The sequence below is a fragment of the Schistocerca nitens genome, chromosome 3, assembly GCF_023898315.1.
Source record: "Schistocerca nitens isolate TAMUIC-IGC-003100 chromosome 3, iqSchNite1.1, whole genome shotgun sequence".
Lineage (NCBI taxonomy): Eukaryota > Metazoa > Arthropoda > Insecta > Orthoptera > Acrididae > Schistocerca > Schistocerca nitens.
In genome coordinates this window covers 454,087,021-454,106,887 of record NC_064616.1, presented here as the reverse complement: position 1 = coordinate 454,106,887, position 19,867 = coordinate 454,087,021, and the positions used below count along the sequence as shown (strand labels likewise).

Sequence of the window (19,867 nt, the reverse complement as noted above, 5' to 3'; positions counted from 1 at the left end):
TGGGAGAAAGTACGGGAGAGAGTAGTGTTCACCCGCACTCTAAATGTGCGCTCTGCCATAAATTCGCGAAGAAAAAGGGGCAGCCGACCTCGAAAGCCCCAAGAGAACAGTGTGCGGAGGATGCCTGTCCTCCAACAGGTATCGTATGCCCTCTCCAGATCAAAAAATATTGCTACTGTTTGGCGTTTCCGGAGAAAATTGTTCATGATATAAGTGGAGAGAGCAACAAGATGGTCAACTGCAGAACGATGCTTTCGGAAACCACATTGGGCAGGTGTTAAGAGACTGCGGGACTCCAGCCACCAAGCTAAACGGCAATTCACCATACGCTCCAAAACCTTACATACACTACTCGTGAGAGAAATGGGGCGATAGCTAGAGGGGAGATGTTTGTCCTTTCCAGGTTTCCGAACAGGAACGACGATAGCTTCCCGCCATCGTCTGGGAAAAGTACTGTCGGTCCAAATTCGATTATAAAGGCGAAGGAGGTAATGCAGACTATGGGTTGATAAATGCAGCAACATTTGGATGTGGATACCATCCGGTCCTGGGGCGGAGAAGCGAGAAGAAGAGAGTGCATGTTGGAGTTCCTGCATGGAGAAAACAGTATTATAGCTTTCGCGATTTTGAGAGAAGAAAGCAAGAGGTTGCACTTCCGCTGCACATTTCTTCGGGAGAAACGCTGGCGGGTAATTTGAAGAGCTCGAAATATCAGCAAAGTGTTGACCCAATGAGTTAGAAATTGCGACGGGGTCCACTAACGTATCATGCGTGACAGTGAGCCCAGAGACCGGGGAGAAACTAGGCGCGCCAGATAACCGTCGAATCCGACTCCAAACTTCCGAGGAGGGAGTGAAGGTGTTAAATGAACAAGTAAAGAATTTCCGGCTTGCCTTCTTGCTATCGCGGATGACACGACGGCATTGCGCACGGAACTGCTTATAGCGGATACAGTTGGCCAAAGTAGGATGGTGGCGGAAAACGCGAAGAGCACGTCGACGCTCACGTACTGCGTCACGGCATGCCTCGTTCCACCAAGGAACTGGGGCGGCGCTGGGGCAATGCGGAGATGCGTGGTATTGAATGTTCCGCAGCTGTAAGAATAACGTCTGTAATGTGTGTGACCTCATCGTCGACGCTAGGAAAGTGACGGTCATTGAATGTCGCTAGAGACGAAAAAAGTGTCCAATCGGCTTGGGCAAACTTCCAGCGTCGCGGGCGCATATATGGCAGTTGAGGCTGCAGTCTAAGGACACATGGAAAGTGGTCACTCGAGTGTGTATCATCAAGGCCGAACCATTCGAAGCGCCGAGCTAGCGGAAAAGTACCGACCGAAAAGTCCAAATGAGAGAAATTTGCCGTGAAGGCAGACAAAAATGTAGGGACCCCAGTGTTGAGGCAAACTAGATCCGCTTGGTGGAAGACGTCTAGCAATAGTGAGCCACGTGGACAAGGATGTGGAGATCCCCAAAGCGGGTGGTAGGCATTGAAGTCCCCAACCAGCAAATAGGGGGGTGGAAGCCGACCAAGGAGGTCAGCTCGTGCCATTGGTGTGGACGATGGAATGTATACAGTACAAAGAGAAAAGTTATATCCAGAAAGGGAAAGACGGACAGCGACACCCTGGAACGAAGTGTTCAAGGGGATTAGGTGATAATGGAGAGTATCATGGAGAAGAATCATGAGTCCTCCATGTGCTGGAGTGCCTTCAACAGAGTGGAGATCAAATCGGACAGACTGAAAATGGGGGAGAACAGAGCGGTCATGGGGACGTAGCTTTGTTTCCTGAAGACAGAAAATGACCAGCGAGTAGGATCGTAAGAGGATCGACAATTCATCCCGATTGGCTAGAATGCTGCGGGTAATGGACATAGGGTGAACAGAAAATGGAGGAATGTGACCAAGGTCGCCGTCAACTCAGCGACTGCTCAGAGCTTGCGACTGACAGCATGGAATGGCAGTCAGCTGAAGGCAGAAGATCCTGATCCATAGGTTGTTCAGGAGCAGCTCCTGCAACCAGCGATCGGCCGGTTGATCGGCCACCAGCAGTGCGCCTCGGCGACACAGAAGACGGCCAAGGGCGATTACCGCCAGGTGGTGCTGTAGATGAGACACGCTTTGGCGAAGAAGGAGATGAACTGGGTTTCTTACTAGCCTTCTTTGAAACATGATGTTTAGATGAAGGAGGAACCGATGGTTGTGAAGTTGGGATACGTAAAAAATCTTCACGAGTATGCTCTTTTTTCGAAGTCTTGGTGTCTGACTTTTGGGCTCGAGATTTAGCAGAACCCGATGAAGGGTGAGCCATAGAGTGGGCAGGCGAAGGTGGGGAGGTTGAACGGGCGATCTTTGCGCTGGCCGATCTGACGACCGTGGCACTATAGGTAAGGTCACAAGTCTGCGTGGCCGCCTCCTTTGTTGGCCGAGGAGAGGCAATGACAGTGCTGTATTTTCCTGTCTGAGGCACGGTGGGCTGTCGACTGGCGAATAATTTTCGAGCAGCAAAGGTCGACACCTTTTCCTTCACTCTGATTTCCTGAATGAGCTTTTCGTCTTTAAAAATGGGGCAATCTCGAGAGGAAGCAGTGTGGTCACCCATACAGTTGATGCAACGAGGGGATGGAGGTGGACAAGCACCCTCATGGGCATCCTTGCGACACGTAACACATTTGGCAGGGTTGGAACAGGACTGGCTCGTGTGATTGAACCGCTGACACTGATAGCAACGCGTGGGGTTTGGGATGTAAGGGCGAACGGAAATTATCTCATAGCCTGCTTTGATTTTCGATGGGAGTTGAACTCTGTCAAATGTCAAGAAGACAGTACGGGTTGGAATGATGTTCGTGTCAACCCTTTTCATGACTCTATGAACTGCCGTTACGCCCTGGTCAGACAGGTAGTGTTGAATTTCCTCGTCAGACAATCCGTTGAGGGAGCGAGTATAAACGACCCCACGTGATGAATTTAAAGTACGGTGCGGTTCCACCCGGACAGGGAAGGTGTGTAGCAGTGAAGTACGCAGCAATTTTTGTGCCTGGAGCGCACTGACTGTTTCTAACAACATGGTGCCATTTCGTAATCTGGAACAAGACTTTACAGGACCCTCAATTGCGTCGACGCCTTTCTGAATAATGAAAGGGTTGACCGTGGAGAAGTCATGACCTTCGTCAGACCGAGAAACAACAAGGAACTGTGCAACGATGGAAGGACTGTCTGTGGCTGAGACTCACTGAACTTACGCTTGTGAGCTGACATAGTAGAAGATGAGGAAACCATTGCGAAAGTATCCCCCATGATTACCGGCGTCTCCAATGGCGCGCTCCTTCCTTGTGGGGGCCCTCACTGACGGCACTCCCGCCTTAGGTGATTGTTCACATCTCAGGTCACACCTCCCAACAAACGGACGGAGGGACCAATCAGCACTTTCGGAAGGTATCAGCTCAGGTAATCACCCCTCCCTGGGCCTGGCCGTTACCAGGGGGTATGTACGTGTCCTACCTGTCTACCCGGGACGGGGAATTAAGCGTTACGCCGTCACCGGCTACGCATGCAAATGCGTGGGTCGGCCTTCAGACACGCACAGGGAGGAAAAAAGAGAAAGGGAAAGGAAAGAAGAGAGGTCTCAAACGCTGTAGCGGAGAAAAGGGCAAAGAGAAGAGGTAAGGAAAAGAGAAGGACAGAGGAAGGACGAAGACTTGCAAGCAGAGAAAGCAAAGAATTTGTTACAGTTTCGAGCGTCCGTCTCCGGACGTAGGCACAAACCATACTCCCAGAGGGAGGGAGAGAAAGGGAAGGAAAGAGCCAGAGGTGAGGGGGGGGGGGGCGAAGATTGGGGATGGGAAAGGATGCGGAAAGGGAAGGTATGCAGCCCAGAAAGGAAGGAAGGTCACATTAGCTCGGGGTCCCGTGCTCACTACGCACGTATCCACAAAAGAGTTGTGGACCCCCTGGGGGTATATTGGTGCTTAGTGGTGTTATATGGGAAGTACTGGTTCACAGATAATATTGTCCTGAATTAAATCTCAAATTCAAGCAATGGAAAAACCTGGAATGAAATAAAAACAATATAAAACGGATGGATTGCTATTTACCACATACAGCAGGCACTGAGTCGCAAACATACACAACAAAAAAGACTGCTAGTTGTTATTTGCCTACCAAACTGAGAGTCCATCAAACTAACTAAAGCATAACTCACACAGACACAGCCACTCCAGGTGCTAATGCCCAACTGCACCTGAGATGAACCGGCACTGGGGTGCCTAGTGGGGATACAGAGGAATTGTGGGGTAGGTTGCTAGGTGATGGGGAAAGGGAGAGTGGGCAAAGGGGAGAGAAGTAGAGAAGGGGAAGGGGGACTCTGCAAGCACACTGGGAATATATAGAATGAAGAAAAATTCATGCATTCGGACTTCACAGTGTGATTCTTCACATACTAGCCATACAAAAATGCTGGTCTCAAAATTTCATAGTGTGCATATTTCCGGCAGAAAATGAACATTAAAGACTGGCAGTTTGGCAACACAGTGATCACACATATGGTAACTACTTCTGTCCGCATGCAGGAGCAGCGATGTGCAGTTGATATAGTGGATAGTGTTTATGGCTAGCATGCAGAAGGTCGAGGGTTCAATTCTGGGTCAAAGCTTATTTGTTTTTATTTGATAAATGTAGTCTATATGGTACAGGATCTGGTGTCTTAATCACCAAACAGTGATTACAGTGGGTCACCTATTAAACATTTACGCTTACTTACTACAAACACAGAAATGGAAGTACAATTGTTTTTGTTGGTCAGTTTTTGAACAAGCCTATTGCAGGTCGATGATGCGAACTTTTTCACACCACTACATCTACTAGATTCCAAACCTATTTTCTGTGTACCCTTCCCCAATGGCCCCATCAATTATTACCACTATTATTCTTGCCACATTCAGGTCCATAACATTTCATTAGGGTGTTATGTCACCAGTAGAGCTAGCAATGTGCTATGAATATAATTTCCAAACTCTGTTACTATTTGTATGAATTATCATCATGGAACCTTAAGCATTGAGTCTGATAGGTACATCCTGTTTAGTAAGTATCTCCACATACTACTACTACTACTACTACTACTACTACTACTATTGTTATTAAACATCACATTCATTAGCAGTAGGGAAACAGTATAATTCTAAAATGAACATTTCACATTTAGCAGTGTCAGGATGAATCATGAAGAACAAAAGCTGTAAGAGAGGTGATGTGCATTAGATTAGAATTGCTAAATGGAACAACATGGGGAACACGTTTTCTTAGTCTCAAGTTACCTCCTGAACACATTCCATGTCAGCTTTATTAGTACATAGAAAATCTGCAGAGGATACATCAACAATTAGAACACTTACCTCATCATTAACTTGATCAGTGGCCACAACTGCATCAATATTTTCTTTTATATCAATGTCAGCAGCAGGATCAGTGTTTTCCGGGCAACCAGCAGCCTAAAAGGACACACGGTATTTTATAAACAACACATAAAAAGACAAATATAGTAATGGAAAGTCCTTGGTGGAACATAGATAATGAAAGAAATGAATGTAACAACTCACCGTGTAGCTGAAACACTGAGTAATCAATGGGGGTATAAACAAGATTGAGACCTTCTCCCCGAAGTCTTCCTCCATTTCATCTCCTCCTCCCAACTCACACTTGCACATTAATGTGCACTGAAGTACAATTCAACCCTGCCTGTGGTGAGAAGAAGGTCACTGGTGCTACGTTACAATTCCCTGTGCCTGCTACATCTGCCTTCCAGCTGTCTGCAACCGTTCCTCCAGCCCTCCCTCCCATTCATCACCTCCTTTACCCACTCACCCATTCTATCCAACACAAGCCGTTGTCTTAGTCGAGCTACAGTGTAGTCACAATGTAGTTAGCTATACCATTGTAGTCGTGCAGGTGTATGTGCATAAGTAAATGTATGTGTGTGTGTGTGTGTGTGTGTGTGTGTGTGTGTGTAGCTTGGAAAAATGACTAATCCCAATATGCTCAGTCTCATTTATGTGCTTATCAAGGTGAACTGTTATATTTATTCCTTACATAATTTATAGCAAAATAGAAAATGTACTAATACAATAACTGCAGCCATTTTAAATCATCCTCGCATTGACAACTGTACAAATTAGATTTGTCACCAAAAGCCAATTCAACATTTACATTACAAACAATTATTAAAAACTTTTCTTCACATTTATTGATCTCATTCATTAAGCCTAAAAAAATCATATGAACAAATTGATACAAAACATGTGAACCACATTGAACACTGGAAAGCTATACAGAATTAGTTAGAAAACAGTTTTTCCATATTCTCTGTCCCTGAAATGAACATATATGTCTCGTGAACAGTATTTCAGTTCTGATGCATTCAATACACTTTAATATGCTATTTTTTTTGCATAAAGCAGAATGTGCCTAACACAGAAATGGAATAAAGTTTAAAGATTTAGTTAATAATTCATTGTATAATGTGGAAAATAGCTTACACATTAATACTGCATTACAGTATACATTAGTTATTCATGACTCTTCAAATACACTACTTTTAACACAGAGACTATACAGCCCTACAATGTTTTTAAGTGGCACAAAAACAAGAAAAGAGGTTCGGCATAGAGCGGCACTAAAGGTGTGGACATCAAACTGCCCCACTCCGTGTAACAACGAACAACTTATGCATGGTGTCGGTACATCAAATGAAGTGGTTTGTTTGTGAGCATTCTGTTTGTGGGCATTTCTCATTTTCCATTATTACTGATGTGCAACAATGGACACTAGAGCATTGTTCTGCACCTACAAACAACCTGTCGCAATCTGCGCGGTGAAGAGTTTTTTCCTTTTTTTCCGTTAAACAATAGTTTTACCCGGCAAGGTCAAGCATTCCAAAGAAATACACTAACTTCATTATTTTCTGCCAGTTTCAGAGTCAATAGCACTTCAAGTGATAAAATGTTGTCGATCAAAAAGTATGTGTTGCTAAAACATCACGAAAAGATTCAGGTAATCGAGGTGAGTGAAAATGACAAACTCCCTGCATGTGAAATAATGTTGTGTTTCAAATGAGGTAAAACACAAACTTATGATGCTTTAAGAAACAAGGATAAGATACAGGATGAATGGATGAAAGGGAATGGACAAATGAAAAAAGGCAAGAAAGACAGGAAATGAAGAAATTAATGAGAGTGTATGGGAATCATTCATAAGTGCTCAAGCAAAAAACTTACCTCTGTGTGGACCCATGTTGCAGAGTGAGGCTCTGAAAGTCGCTAGATGACTGGACAGATTCACAGCTAGGCATAACATATGGAATGAAGTGTGTGATGAAGCTAAGAATCTGTAGGAAAGTGTAGCAACAGAATGGAAAACAATAATGTACAACCTAATGGCAAATTATGACCCAAAAGACCTTTTCAATGCCAATGAAACGGGACTGTTATTGTGTACTGCCTTCAAAATCTCTAGCAATTCAAGGTGAGAAGTGCACCAGTGGAAAAATTTCCAAGGAAAGACTCACTGTACTGCTGTGTGGAACATGTTAGGTAATATGGACAAGCCACTGCTGACTGGAAAAGTAGCAAAACCACATTGTTTCAAAAAATAGACGTCAGTAAGTTTCCAGTCACATGGTGAAGCAATAAAAAGGTGTGAGTGGTTATGGAAGAATTGCTGGGCTCTCAAAATGCCAAAACAAAAAAAGGAAATTGCGAAGTTATCCTTTTCCTAGACAATGCAACTTGCCACCTAAAAGTCAAATTATCAAACATGAAATTGGCTTGGTTCCCACCAGTTGCAACCAGCCTCATGCAATCCATGAACCAGGGAGTTATTTACACATTCAAGTCGCATGATAGGCAATTACTGAAGCAGTCTCTTATTCTTGGTGTCGAAGAAGCAGAAAGTGCATTTTCTCTTGCCTGGTCAGTTTTTGTCCTGGATTGGCTTGGCAGTAAGGGAAATAAAGCCTGAAACTGTTACCAAGTGAGTCAACAAAGTGGGTTTTGGAGATCAAGAACAAGACACTTCTGTGGCCATTGAAACTCAAGAAAATGCAACACAGCAACTGCTGAATTAAAATACAAAACATTTCATATAGTGCAGATGACTACATTCAAAGTTACTACTTTTTGTGAACTCATTCCATCTTTACTTCAGCAACAAATTTGACAGAAATCCACATTACAGAAGATGACCAGAAAGGAACAAAGGAGGAAGAGGAGAAGAAAAATGATGGCCCTAGAAAAATTAATATGTATGAAGAAGCATAGACAATGTTCTGCCATTAGCAGCACACACAAATTCTCCCAAGCTGTTAGAACTATCGTATAGTGCAAAATATTGCATAGAAAAAAAAAAGGTTTTTTTTTTTTCAGGAAATTCAAGCAGGTTTCCCACCTTGATATGTGATGAAAAAAGTGGAATGAAAAGCAAATAAACACAGGAATAACACGTGAACACATACAACAATAAATGAAATTAAAGTTAGAGTAAAAACACAAATATACTGTGTTATTTACCAATTAGTGTGATCGTGTAGTATTCTATTGTACAATATACAGTAAATGAACACCTACTAGTGAAGGTACATAAATTTGTGCATAATTATAAATTTGTATTTTTATGTATGATATCTGATAAATTTTATGTAACCTAGTGAGTTCTATGTAATTTGGAAACTTTTCCAACTTGGAAAATTATTTATTTTAGTCCCATGTGATTTCATTTTGATCAAGTTTTACTGTACATTGGTAATTCACCACCTTATCTGCTCAATACCATATTTACTCGAATCTAAGCCGCACCTGAAAAATGAGACTCAAAATCAAGGAAAAAAAATTTCCCGAATCTAAGCCGCACCTGAAATTTGAGACTCAAAATTTAAGGGGAGAGAAAAGTTTTAGGCCGCATCTCCAAATCGAAACAAAGTTGGTCCATTGTAATATGAGACACAATTTAGGTCGAATGAATGACGATACAGTTACAGTAGTTTGGTTCAAGTCGTAACCTTAGCAGTTAAGCTTTACCAGGTAGCCATTGCTATGCGTCAGGCGCTTCATCCGTATTTATACGGGTACCCTTCCTTTTTCACGTGCTTCGCCTGGTTTGAATTGATTGCTTATTTTTCTTTGATCTGATACGCGCCGTTTTCTTTGTTATAGGTGTTTACGTCAGTCTAATCTGAAAATGCATACTGTACTGTGTCATGCATTGTTTGTCGCATTCTGATTGTGCGTGTTTATCGCCTGTCGCCGCTCGCGGCATGGCTTGCTATTGTGCCCACTACTCAGGCATTTTATTTAAAAAAAAAAAAAAAAAGAGGGGGGGGGGGGGATCGTCTCATTAGCGAAACAATGGCAAGAGACTGCTATTTGTTGTTACTTGCACTGCTGCTTTCTTTGATAATGGTCAACAAGAACCAAATAATACACTGTGTATGATAGAAGATGTTCTGAACGACAGTTTAGCGAAATTTTTTCTCCGTTTCAAAATCTTTGCAGGCGCCTCTTCAGTACATTCCATTCTGCACAGAAATTAGAGTCATCTTAGATTTAAAAATCTAGTCAATTGCTGTGTTTCATTTATGACTGTATCACTATTAGGCATAAAAATAATACGAATATAAACATGACATGATATGTATATTCTTCCGCATTTGCTGTTGTCTCACTCTAGTTTCGTAGTTTATTAGGCAGACACGATTTAAATGAGATAGCAGCAAACATGAAACAATACATGGCAAAATGTTTATATTCGTATTATTCGTATGGTGAAGAGAATACTGCATGTGATTCACAATTCATAGAAGTTCCTATTTATTTATTTTATTTTAGAACGTAGAGTTGGCCATATCGACAAACATCCCAGTCAGTCTTGCCAGTCGGATTTTCGTAGTACATTGAAATGCTGCTACATTCGAAGATGAACAATACGGAATTTGTATTTACTTCGTTGGATAATGTATGAAAATGCAGTGTCGAAACTCGGGGCGGAGAACAAAAGCTCGTATTCCAACATTTTTTTAAATTTATTTACTGACGCAGAGGATTTGGTGCCAGTATTTATCTTTGTGCCTACAAAGCATGCCTGTGTAGCGCTACATATATTCGACAGCAGGAGTTAGTTGTGGCGGCACCCACTAACATTTTTCAGAACTTCCACTTGCTTTGCACTCGATTGCACATAATTAAATACAGATCTGAGATGTAAGTACATACAACTTTTCTACCGCAATGACTTCTGTCAAATTTGACAGATAACAGATAAAACCGCCATCAGTCATATGGGTGCTTTTTTTTTTTTTTTTTTATGGTGCAAAACTGCTATGGTCATTAGCGACCGGTCCGTGACTTAGGAAACAGTAAACACCGAAAATGGAAACCAGCAGCAATGGGAACGAAACTCAAAAAATTGGAGAAACCAAAAGCAGAAGGAAGGCTTAAAAATCCACTATAGAAAGGGGTTGGTTGTCCCCCACTGGCACTAATAAACTCGAGAACGCGATCGGCCGAGCGCGTGTCATCTGCTAAAATGGACGATATATCAGGCGACAGCTGTAGACGGGTGCGTAACAGAGTAAAATAGGGGCACTCAATTAAAAGGTGTCTTACCGTCCACAGCTGAGAGCAGTGGGGACAGAGTGGGGGCGGATCGCCGCTTAAAAGATGTCGATGGCTAAAAAGACAGTGCCCTATCCGAAGTCTAGTTAAAATTACCTCCTCCTGACGACGCGTTCGGGAGGAAGAGGTCCAAGCACAGGGAAGAGCTGTCACGTCCCGCAATTTATTATGGGGAAGTGTCGACCAATGTGCGTACCATAAAAGAACAACACGACGACATAAAACGCTCCGTAGATCGGCGAAGGGAATCGATCGAATAGCTGGCCGAAGAAGAGAGACTGCAGCCTTGGCCACTATATCGGCCGCCTCATTTCCACAGATACCAACGTGTCCTGGGAGCCACAGAAACGCCACCGAGACGCCCCCCAGGTGGAGCAAGCGCAGACAGTCCTGAATCCAGTGGACCAGAGGGTGGACAGGGTAGAGAGCTTGGAGACTGAGTAGAGAGCTGAGAGAATCTGAACAGATAACATACTGTATCCGCTGATGGCGGCGGATGTATTGGACAGCCTGGAGAACAGCGTAAAGCTCCGCAGTATACACCGAACACTGGTCGGGAAGCCGAAATCGATTTGGGGTGTCGCCAACAATATAGGCACTCCCTACACCTAACGATGTTTTCGAGCCATCAGTGTAAATAAATGTGGCACATAGAGCAGCAAATGCCCGACGATAAACAAGTGAAGGGGTACCATCCTTGGGAAATTGACAAAGGTCACGGAGCAGGCAGATCCGGGGACGGAGCCAAGGCGGTGCTGTACCCCAAGTTGTCAAGAAGGTTTTAGGAAAGCGGAAGGAAAGAGAATGGAGCAATTGACGGAAGCGGACTCCCGGTGGTAGTAGGGAGGAAGGGCGGCCTGCATACCCTACATCCAAGGAGGCGTCGAAAAAAATGTCATGGGCTGGATTAGCAGGCATGGAAGACAGATGGCTAGCATAACGACTCAGAAGGACTGCTCGCCGATTGGACAGCGGAGGTTCAGCAGTCTCAGCATAAAGGCTTTCCACAGGGCTGGTGTAAAAAGCGCCAGACACTAAACGTAATCCATGGTGGTGGATAGAGTCGAGACGCCGAAGAATAGACGGCCGAGCAGAGGAGTAGACTATGCTTCCATAGTCCAATTTCGAGCGCACTAAGGTGCGATAGAGGCGGAGAAGGACCACTCGGTCCGCTCCCCAGGAGGTACCATTCAGGACACGGAGGGTGTTGAGGGATCGCAGATAGCGAGCTGAAAGATAGGAAACGTGGGAGGACCAGCACAGTTTTCTATCAAACATAAGACCCAAGAATTTAGCCACGTCCGAAAACGGAAGGTTGACAGGTCCTAGATGTAAGGAGGGTGGAAGAAACGCCTTACGTCGCCAAAAATTAACACAAACGGTCTTACTGGGAGAAAAACGGAAGCCGGTTTCGATGCTCCAAGAGTGGAGGCGATCGAGACATCCTTGAAGACGTCGTTCAAGAAGGCTGGTCCGTTGAGAGCTGTAGTAGATCGCAAAATCGTCCACAAAGAGGGAGCGCGAGACATCAGGAAGGAGACAATCCATAATTGGATTTATGGCAATGGCAAACAGTACAACACTTAGCACGGAGCCCTGGGGTACCCCGTTTTCTTGGGAGAAAGTACGGGAGAGAGTAGTGTTCACCCGCACTCTAAATGTGCGCTCTGCCATAAATTCGCGAAGAAAAAGGGGCAGCCGACCTCGAAAGCCCCAAGAGAACAGTGTGCGGAGGATGCCTGTCCTCCAACAGGTATCGTATGCCCTCTCCAGATCAAAAAATATTGCTACTGTTTGGCGTTTCCGGAGAAAATTGTTCATGATATAAGTGGAGAGAGCAACAAGATGGTCAACTGCAGAACGATGCTTTCGGAAACCACATTGGGCAGGTGTTAAGAGACTGCGGGACTCCAGCCACCAAGCTAAACGGCAATTCACCATACGCTCCAAAACCTTACATACACTACTCGTGAGAGAAATGGGGCGATAGCTAGAGGGGAGATGTTTGTCCTTTCCAGGTTTCCGAACAGGAACGACGATAGCTTCCCGCCATCGTCTGGGAAAAGTACTGTCGGTCCAAATTCGATTATAAAGGCGAAGGAGGTAATGCAGACTATGGGTTGATAAATGCAGCAACATTTGGATGTGGATACCATCCGGTCCTGGGGCGGAGAAGCGAGAAGAAGAGAGTGCATGTTGGAGTTCCTGCATGGAGAAAACAGTATTATAGCTTTCGCGATTTTGAGAGAAGAAAGCAAGAGGTTGCACTTCCGCTGCACATTTCTTCGGGAGAAACGCTGGCGGGTAATTTGAAGAGCTCGAAATATCAGCAAAGTGTTGACCCAATGAGTTAGAAATTGCGACGGGGTCCACTAACGTATCATGCGTGACAGTGAGCCCAGAGACCGGGGAGAAACTAGGCGCGCCAGATAACCGTCGAATCCGACTCCAAACTTCCGAGGAGGGAGTGAAGGTGTTAAATGAACAAGTAAAGAATTTCCGGCTTGCCTTCTTGCTATCGCGGATGACACGACGGCATTGCGCACGGAACTGCTTATAGCGGATACAGTTGGCCAAAGTAGGATGGTGGCGGAAAACGCGAAGAGCACGTCGACGCTCACGTACTGCGTCACGGCATGCCTCGTTCCACCAAGGAACTGGGGGGGTGCTGGGGCAATGCGGAGATGCGTGGTATTGAATGTTCCGCAGCTGTAAGAATAACGTCTGTAATGTGTGTGACCTCATCGTCGACGCTAGGAAAGTGACGGTCATTGAATGTCGCTAGAGACGAAAAAAGTGTCCAATCGGCTTGGGCAAACTTCCAGCGTCGCGGGCGCATATATGGCAGTTGAGGCTGCAGTCTAAGGACACATGGAAAGTGGTCACTCGAGTGTGTATCATCAAGGCCGAACCATTCGAAGCGCCGAGCTAGCGGAAAAGTACCGACCGAAAAGTCCAAATGAGAGAAATTTGCCGTGAAGGCAGACAAAAATGTAGGGACCCCAGTGTTGAGGCAAACTAGATCCGCTTGGTGGAAGACGTCTAGCAATAGTGAGCCACGTGGACAAGGATGTGGAGATCCCCAAAGCGGGTGGTAGGCATTGAAGTCCCCAACCAGCAAATAGGGGGGTGGAAGCCGACCAAGGAGGTCAGCTCGTGCCATTGGTGTGGACGATGGAATGTATACAGTACAAAGAGAAAAGTTATATCCAGAAAGGGAAAGACGGACAGCGACACCCTGGAACGAAGTGTTCAAGGGGATTAGGTGATAATGGAGAGTATCATGGAGAAGAATCATGAGTCCTCCATGTGCTGGAGTGCCTTCAACAGAGTGGAGATCAAATCGGACAGACTGAAAATGGGGGAGAACAGAGCGGTCATGGGGACGTAGCTTTGTTTCCTGAAGACAGAAAATGACCAGCGAGTAGGATCGTAAGAGGATCGACAATTCATCCCGATTGGCTAGAATGCTGCGGGTAATGGACATAGGGTGAACAGAAAATGGAGGAATGTGACCAAGGTCGCCGTCAACTCAGCGACTGCTCAGAGCTTGCGACTGACAGCATGGAATGGCAGTCAGCTGAAGGCAGAAGATCCTGATCCATAGGTTGTTCAGGAGCAGCTCCTGCAACCAGCGATCGGCCGGTTGATCGGCCACCAGCAGTGCGCCTCGGCGACACAGAAGACGGCCAAGGGCGATTACCGCCAGGTGGTGCTGTAGATGAGACACGCTTTGGCGAAGAAGGAGATGAACTGGGTTTCTTACTAGCCTTCTTTGAAACATGATGTTTAGATGAAGGAGGAACCGATGGTTGTGAAGTTGGGATACGTAAAAAATCTTCACGAGTATGCTCTTTTTTCGAAGTCTTGGTGTCTGACTTTTGGGCTCGAGATTTAGCAGAACCCGATGAAGGGTGAGCCATAGAGTGGGCAGGCGAAGGTGGGGAGGTTGAACGGGCGATCTTTGCGCTGGCCGATCTGACGACCGTGGCACTATAGGTAAGGTCACAAGTCTGCGTGGCCGCCTCCTTTGTTGGCCGAGGAGAGGCAATGACAGTGCTGTATTTTCCTGTCTGAGGCACGGTGGGCTGTCGACTGGCGAATAATTTTCGAGCAGCAAAGGTCGACACCTTTTCCTTCACTCTGATTTCCTGAATGAGCTTTTCGTCTTTAAAAATGGGGCAATCTCGAGAGGAAGCAGTGTGGTCACCCATACAGTTGATGCAACGAGGGGATGGAGGTGGACAAGCACCCTCATGGGCATCCTTGCGACACGTAACACATTTGGCAGGGTTGGAACAGGACTGGCTCGTGTGATTGAACCGCTGACACTGATAGCAACGCGTGGGGTTTGGGATGTAAGGGCGAACGGAAATTATCTCATAGCCTGCTTTGATTTTCGATGGGAGTTGAACTCTGTCAAATGTCAAGAAGACAGTACGGGTTGGAATGATGTTCGTGTCAACCCTTTTCATGACTCTATGAACTGCCGTTACGCCCTGGTCAGACAGGTAGTGTTGAATTTCCTCGTCAGACAATCCGTTGAGGGAGCGAGTATAAACGACCCCACGTGATGAATTTAAAGTACGGTGCGGTTCCACCCGGACAGGGAAGGTGTGTAGCAGTGAAGTACGCAGCAATTTTTGTGCCTGGAGCGCACTGACTGTTTCTAACAACATGGTGCCATTTCGTAATCTGGAACAAGACTTTACAGGACCCTCAATTGCGTCGACACCTTTCTGAATAATGAAAGGGTTGACCGTGGAGAAATCATGACCTTCGTCAGACCGAGAAACAACAAGGAACTGTGCAACGATGGAAGGACTGTCTGTGGCTGAGACTCACTGAACTTACGCTTGTGAGCTGACATAGTAGAAGATGAGGAAACCATTGCGAAAGTATCCCCCATGATTACCGGCGTCTCCAATGGCGCGCTCCTTCCTTGTGGGGGCCCTCACTGACGGCACTCCCGCCTTAGGTGATTGTTCACATCTCAGGTCACACCTCCCAACAAACGGACGGAGGGACCAATCAGCACTTTCGGAAGGTATCAGCTCAGGTAATCACCCCTCCCTGGGCCTGGCCGTTACCAGGGGGTATGTACGTGTCCTACCTGTCTACCCGGGACGGGGAATTAAGCGTTACGCCGTCACCGGCTACGCATGCAAATGCGTGGGTCGGCCTTCAGACACGCACAGGGAGGAAAAAAGAGAAAGGGAAAGGAAAGAAGAGAGGTCTCAAACGCTGTAGCGGAGAAAAGGGCAAAGAGAAGAGGTAAGGAAAAGAGAAGGACAGAGGAAGGACGAAGACTTGCAAGCAGAGAAAGCAAAGAATTTGTTACAGTTTCGAGCGTCCGTCTCCGGACGTAGGCACAAACCATACTCCCAGAGGGAGGGAGAGAAAGGGAAGGAAAGAGCCAGAGGTGAGGGGGGGGGGGGGGGGGGAAGATTGGGGATGGGAAAGGATGCGGAAAGGGAAGGTATGCAGCCCAGAAAGGAAGGAAGGTCACATTAGCTCGGGGTCCCGTGCTCACTACGCACGTATCCACAAAAGAGTTGTGGACCCCCGGGGGGTATATTGGTGCTTAGTGGTGTTATATGGGAAGTACTGGTTCACAGATAATATTGTCCTGAATTAAATCTCAAATTCAAGCAATGGAAAAACCTGGAATGAAATAAAAACAATATAAAACGGATGGATTGCTATTTACCACATACAGCAGGCACTGAGTCGCAAACATACACAACAAAAAAGACTGCTAGTTGTTATTTGCCTACCAAACTGAGAGTCCATCAAACTAACTAAAGCATAACTCACACAGACACAGCCACTCCAGGTGCTAATGCCCAACTGCACCTGAGATGAACCGGCACTGGGGTGCCTAGTGGGGATACAGAGGAATTGTGGGGTAGGTTGCTAGGTGATGGGGAAAGGGAGAGTGGGCAAAGGGGAGAGAAGTAGAGAAGGGGAAGGGGGACTCTGCAAGCACACTGGGAATATATAGAATGAAGAAAAATTCATGCATTCGGACTTCACAGTGTGATTCTTCACATACTAGCCATACAAAAATGCTGGTCTCAAAATTTCATAGTGTGCATATTTCCGGCAGAAAATGAACATTAAAGACTGGCAGTTTGGCAACACAGTGATCACACATATGGTAACTACTTCTGTCCGCATGCAGGAGCAGCGATGTGCAGTTGATATAGTGGATAGTGTTTATGGCTAGCATGCAGAAGGTCGAGGGTTCAATTCTGGGTCAAAGCTTATTTGTTTTTATTTGATAAATGTAGTCTATATGGTACAGGATCTGGTGTCTTAATCACCAAACAGTGATTACAGTGGGTCACCTATTAAACATTTACGCTTACTTACTACAAACACAGAAATGGAAGTACAATTGTTTTTGTTGGTCAGTTTTTGAACAAGCCTATTGCAGGTCGATGATGCGAACTTTTTCACACCACTACATCTACTAGATTCCAAACCTATTTTCTGTGTACCCTTCCCCAATGGCCCCATCAATTATTACCACTATTATTCTTGCCACATTCAGGTCCATAACATTTCATTAGGGTGTTATGTCACCAGTAGAGCTAGCAATGTGCTATGAATATAATTTCCAAACTCTGTTACTATTTGTATGAATTATCATCATGGAACCTTAAGCATTGAGTCTGATAGGTACATCCTGTTTAGTAAGTATCTCCACATACTACTACTACTACTACTACTACTACTACTATTACTATTATTGTTATTAAACATCACATTCATTAGCAGTAGGGAAACAGTATAATTCTAAAATGAACATTTCACATTTAGCAGTGTCAGGATGAATCATGAAGAACAAAAGCTGTAAGAGAGGTGATGTGCATTAGATGGAACAGCCTGCTGCGACCAATGAAGTGTTAATAGTGTGTGTGTTGTTCACCAGGCAGGGACTAGCTGCTAGAATAGTGATGTGCCCATAACAGACCCTTGTACATTTGTAATCATATCATATTTTCTTCTTGTATTATTCTAAAACAGTGTGTCAGACATACACAAATGATGAATACATGGGTAGCTTCTGGTCCCTGGTGCATCTGATAAATGGGCTGGTGTTTTCACTCGTGAATATGCTGCAAGATATCCTGGTCGATATCATCCAGATAAAAATGTGTTACAATGTCTGCAGCTACGTCTTCAAGAGGCATGTTCCCATCTGCCACCATCGTGGGACAGAGGTCATTCATGGACTCACCATACTCCAGCTACTGAAGAACCTATTCTGGAGGTCATAAACAAAAAACACCAGCGAAGTACAGGTAATGTAGCAAGGCAGCTACGTGTCTTGCAATGCATGGTTGTTAACGTGTTGCACGAGCAAGGGCAACACCCCTATCATTATTCTATAATGCAACACGATCATTCTACAGACGGCGGTCTGCAGATGCAATTCTGTGAATGGTTCCAACAATGACAGGAAGCCAATAACATATTCATAAACACCGTAATGTGGTTGGATGAAGCAGCATTCATTTGTGAAGTTGTCCTCAATATGCACAATGCCCACCATTGGTGTGATGTTAACCCGCCCATCTCCCACACCCATGGATATCAAGTTCACTTTGGCACCAACGTCTGAGCCAGAATACTGGGAGACAGGAGTTTGGATCCCTACTTGTTGCCTGACCAGCTGACTGCACAAACGTATTATGCATTCCTCTCAAACGATTTGTCTGATGCATTGGGAGATGTTTCACTTCATGTTCGGCAGAGGTTATGGTTCCAATACGATGGTGCCCACCACACTTTGGAATTAATGCGCAACAGTATTTAGCCAGAACATTTCCAGGGAAACGGCTCACACAGGGAGGTCCAGTTGTATGGCCTCTACATTCACCTGACCTAAATCTCCTGGATTTCTTCCAATGGGGAAACAGGAAGGAGCACACGTATTCTACTCTGCCGACAAGTGTGGATGGTTGGTTGGTTTTTTGGGGGAAGAGACCAAACAGCAAGGTCATCGGTCTCATCGGATTAGGGAAGGGCAGGGAAGGAAGTCGGCCGTGCCCTTTCAAAGGAAGCATCCCGGCATTTGCCTGGAGCGATTTAGGGAAATCACGGAAAACCTAAATCAGGATGGCCGGACGTGCGATTGAACCGTCGTCCTCCCAAATGCGAGTCCAGTGTGATAACCACTGCGCCACCTCGCTCGGTGACAAGTGTGGAAGAACAGAGAGCATGTATTCACATTGTATCTATGGGATGTAGCAAAAATGGTTCAAATGGCTCTGAGCACTATGGGACTCAACTTTTGAGGTCATTAGTCCCCTAGAACTTAGAACTAGTTAAACCTATCTAACCTAAGGACATCACACACATCCATGCCCGAGGCAGGATTCGAACCTGCGACCGTAGCAGTCTCGCGGTTCCAGACTGCAGCGCCTAGAACCGCACGGCCACTTCGGCCGGCTGGGATGTAGCCATATTGCTCAGAGTCCATAGCTGCATGATCCAGTGGGTTGTGCAATGTTTGGACATGCAGAGGGGTAGTTTTGAGCAAAAGTTCTGGAGTAATTCATTTTTAAGAAACAGAGTTCATTGTGCAAAAACTTGCTGTAAGACTATTATGTAGTGCTCACCCACGATCAACTTGTAGATGTGTGTTTAAGGCGTTGGGCATCCTGAGGTCAAAATATTGTTTTGTAAATATCTTGCACTCATTAATACGAAAATTATCATTGTTATTGGTTGCTAATGTGTTGCATCTGAGTGGACGTACTGCATGTACTATAAATGACTAGTAGATGTTTTTAACTGTGCAATCATCTTAGCATCTCACAACTGATACTATTTTTGAAGTTATTCTGTCACATTTCTGACTTGTCTGACCACATTTTTGTTTTGTTCACTGTCACAGAAAACTGTATTAGGTAAATGTCGGATACACATGGGTTTAGGAAACAACGTATACAACAATATTATATGATAGAATCAAACTGGAATAAAAATTTGTTTTTACACCTGCATTCACTTTGAACCCACAACCTCAAGCATGCTAATGCAACATGCTACCCACTGCAACCACAGCACAGCTCCTATATCCTGACACAGGTAGTTACCATATGAGGTTACAGCATTGCCAGATTGCTTATCTTTAAGGTCCATTTATTGCCAGAAATATGCGCAAGTTGAAATTTTGTGACAGACATTTTTGGTTT

The 19,867-nt window shown here is 45.2% G+C and overlaps 1 protein-coding gene across 1 annotated transcript in view; it reads right to left on the bottom strand.

Annotated features, from left to right (window-relative positions):
* LOC126248382 (uncharacterized) overlaps positions 1-19,867 on the bottom strand; it is a 549,077-nt gene that overhangs the window by 342,840 nt on the left and 186,370 nt on the right. Inside the window, exon 9 of the mRNA XM_049949323.1 lies at positions 5,391-5,486. Coding sequence (XP_049805280.1) covers positions 5,391-5,486 — 96 coding nt within the window. The remainder of the gene's footprint in view (positions 1-5,390; positions 5,487-19,867) is intronic.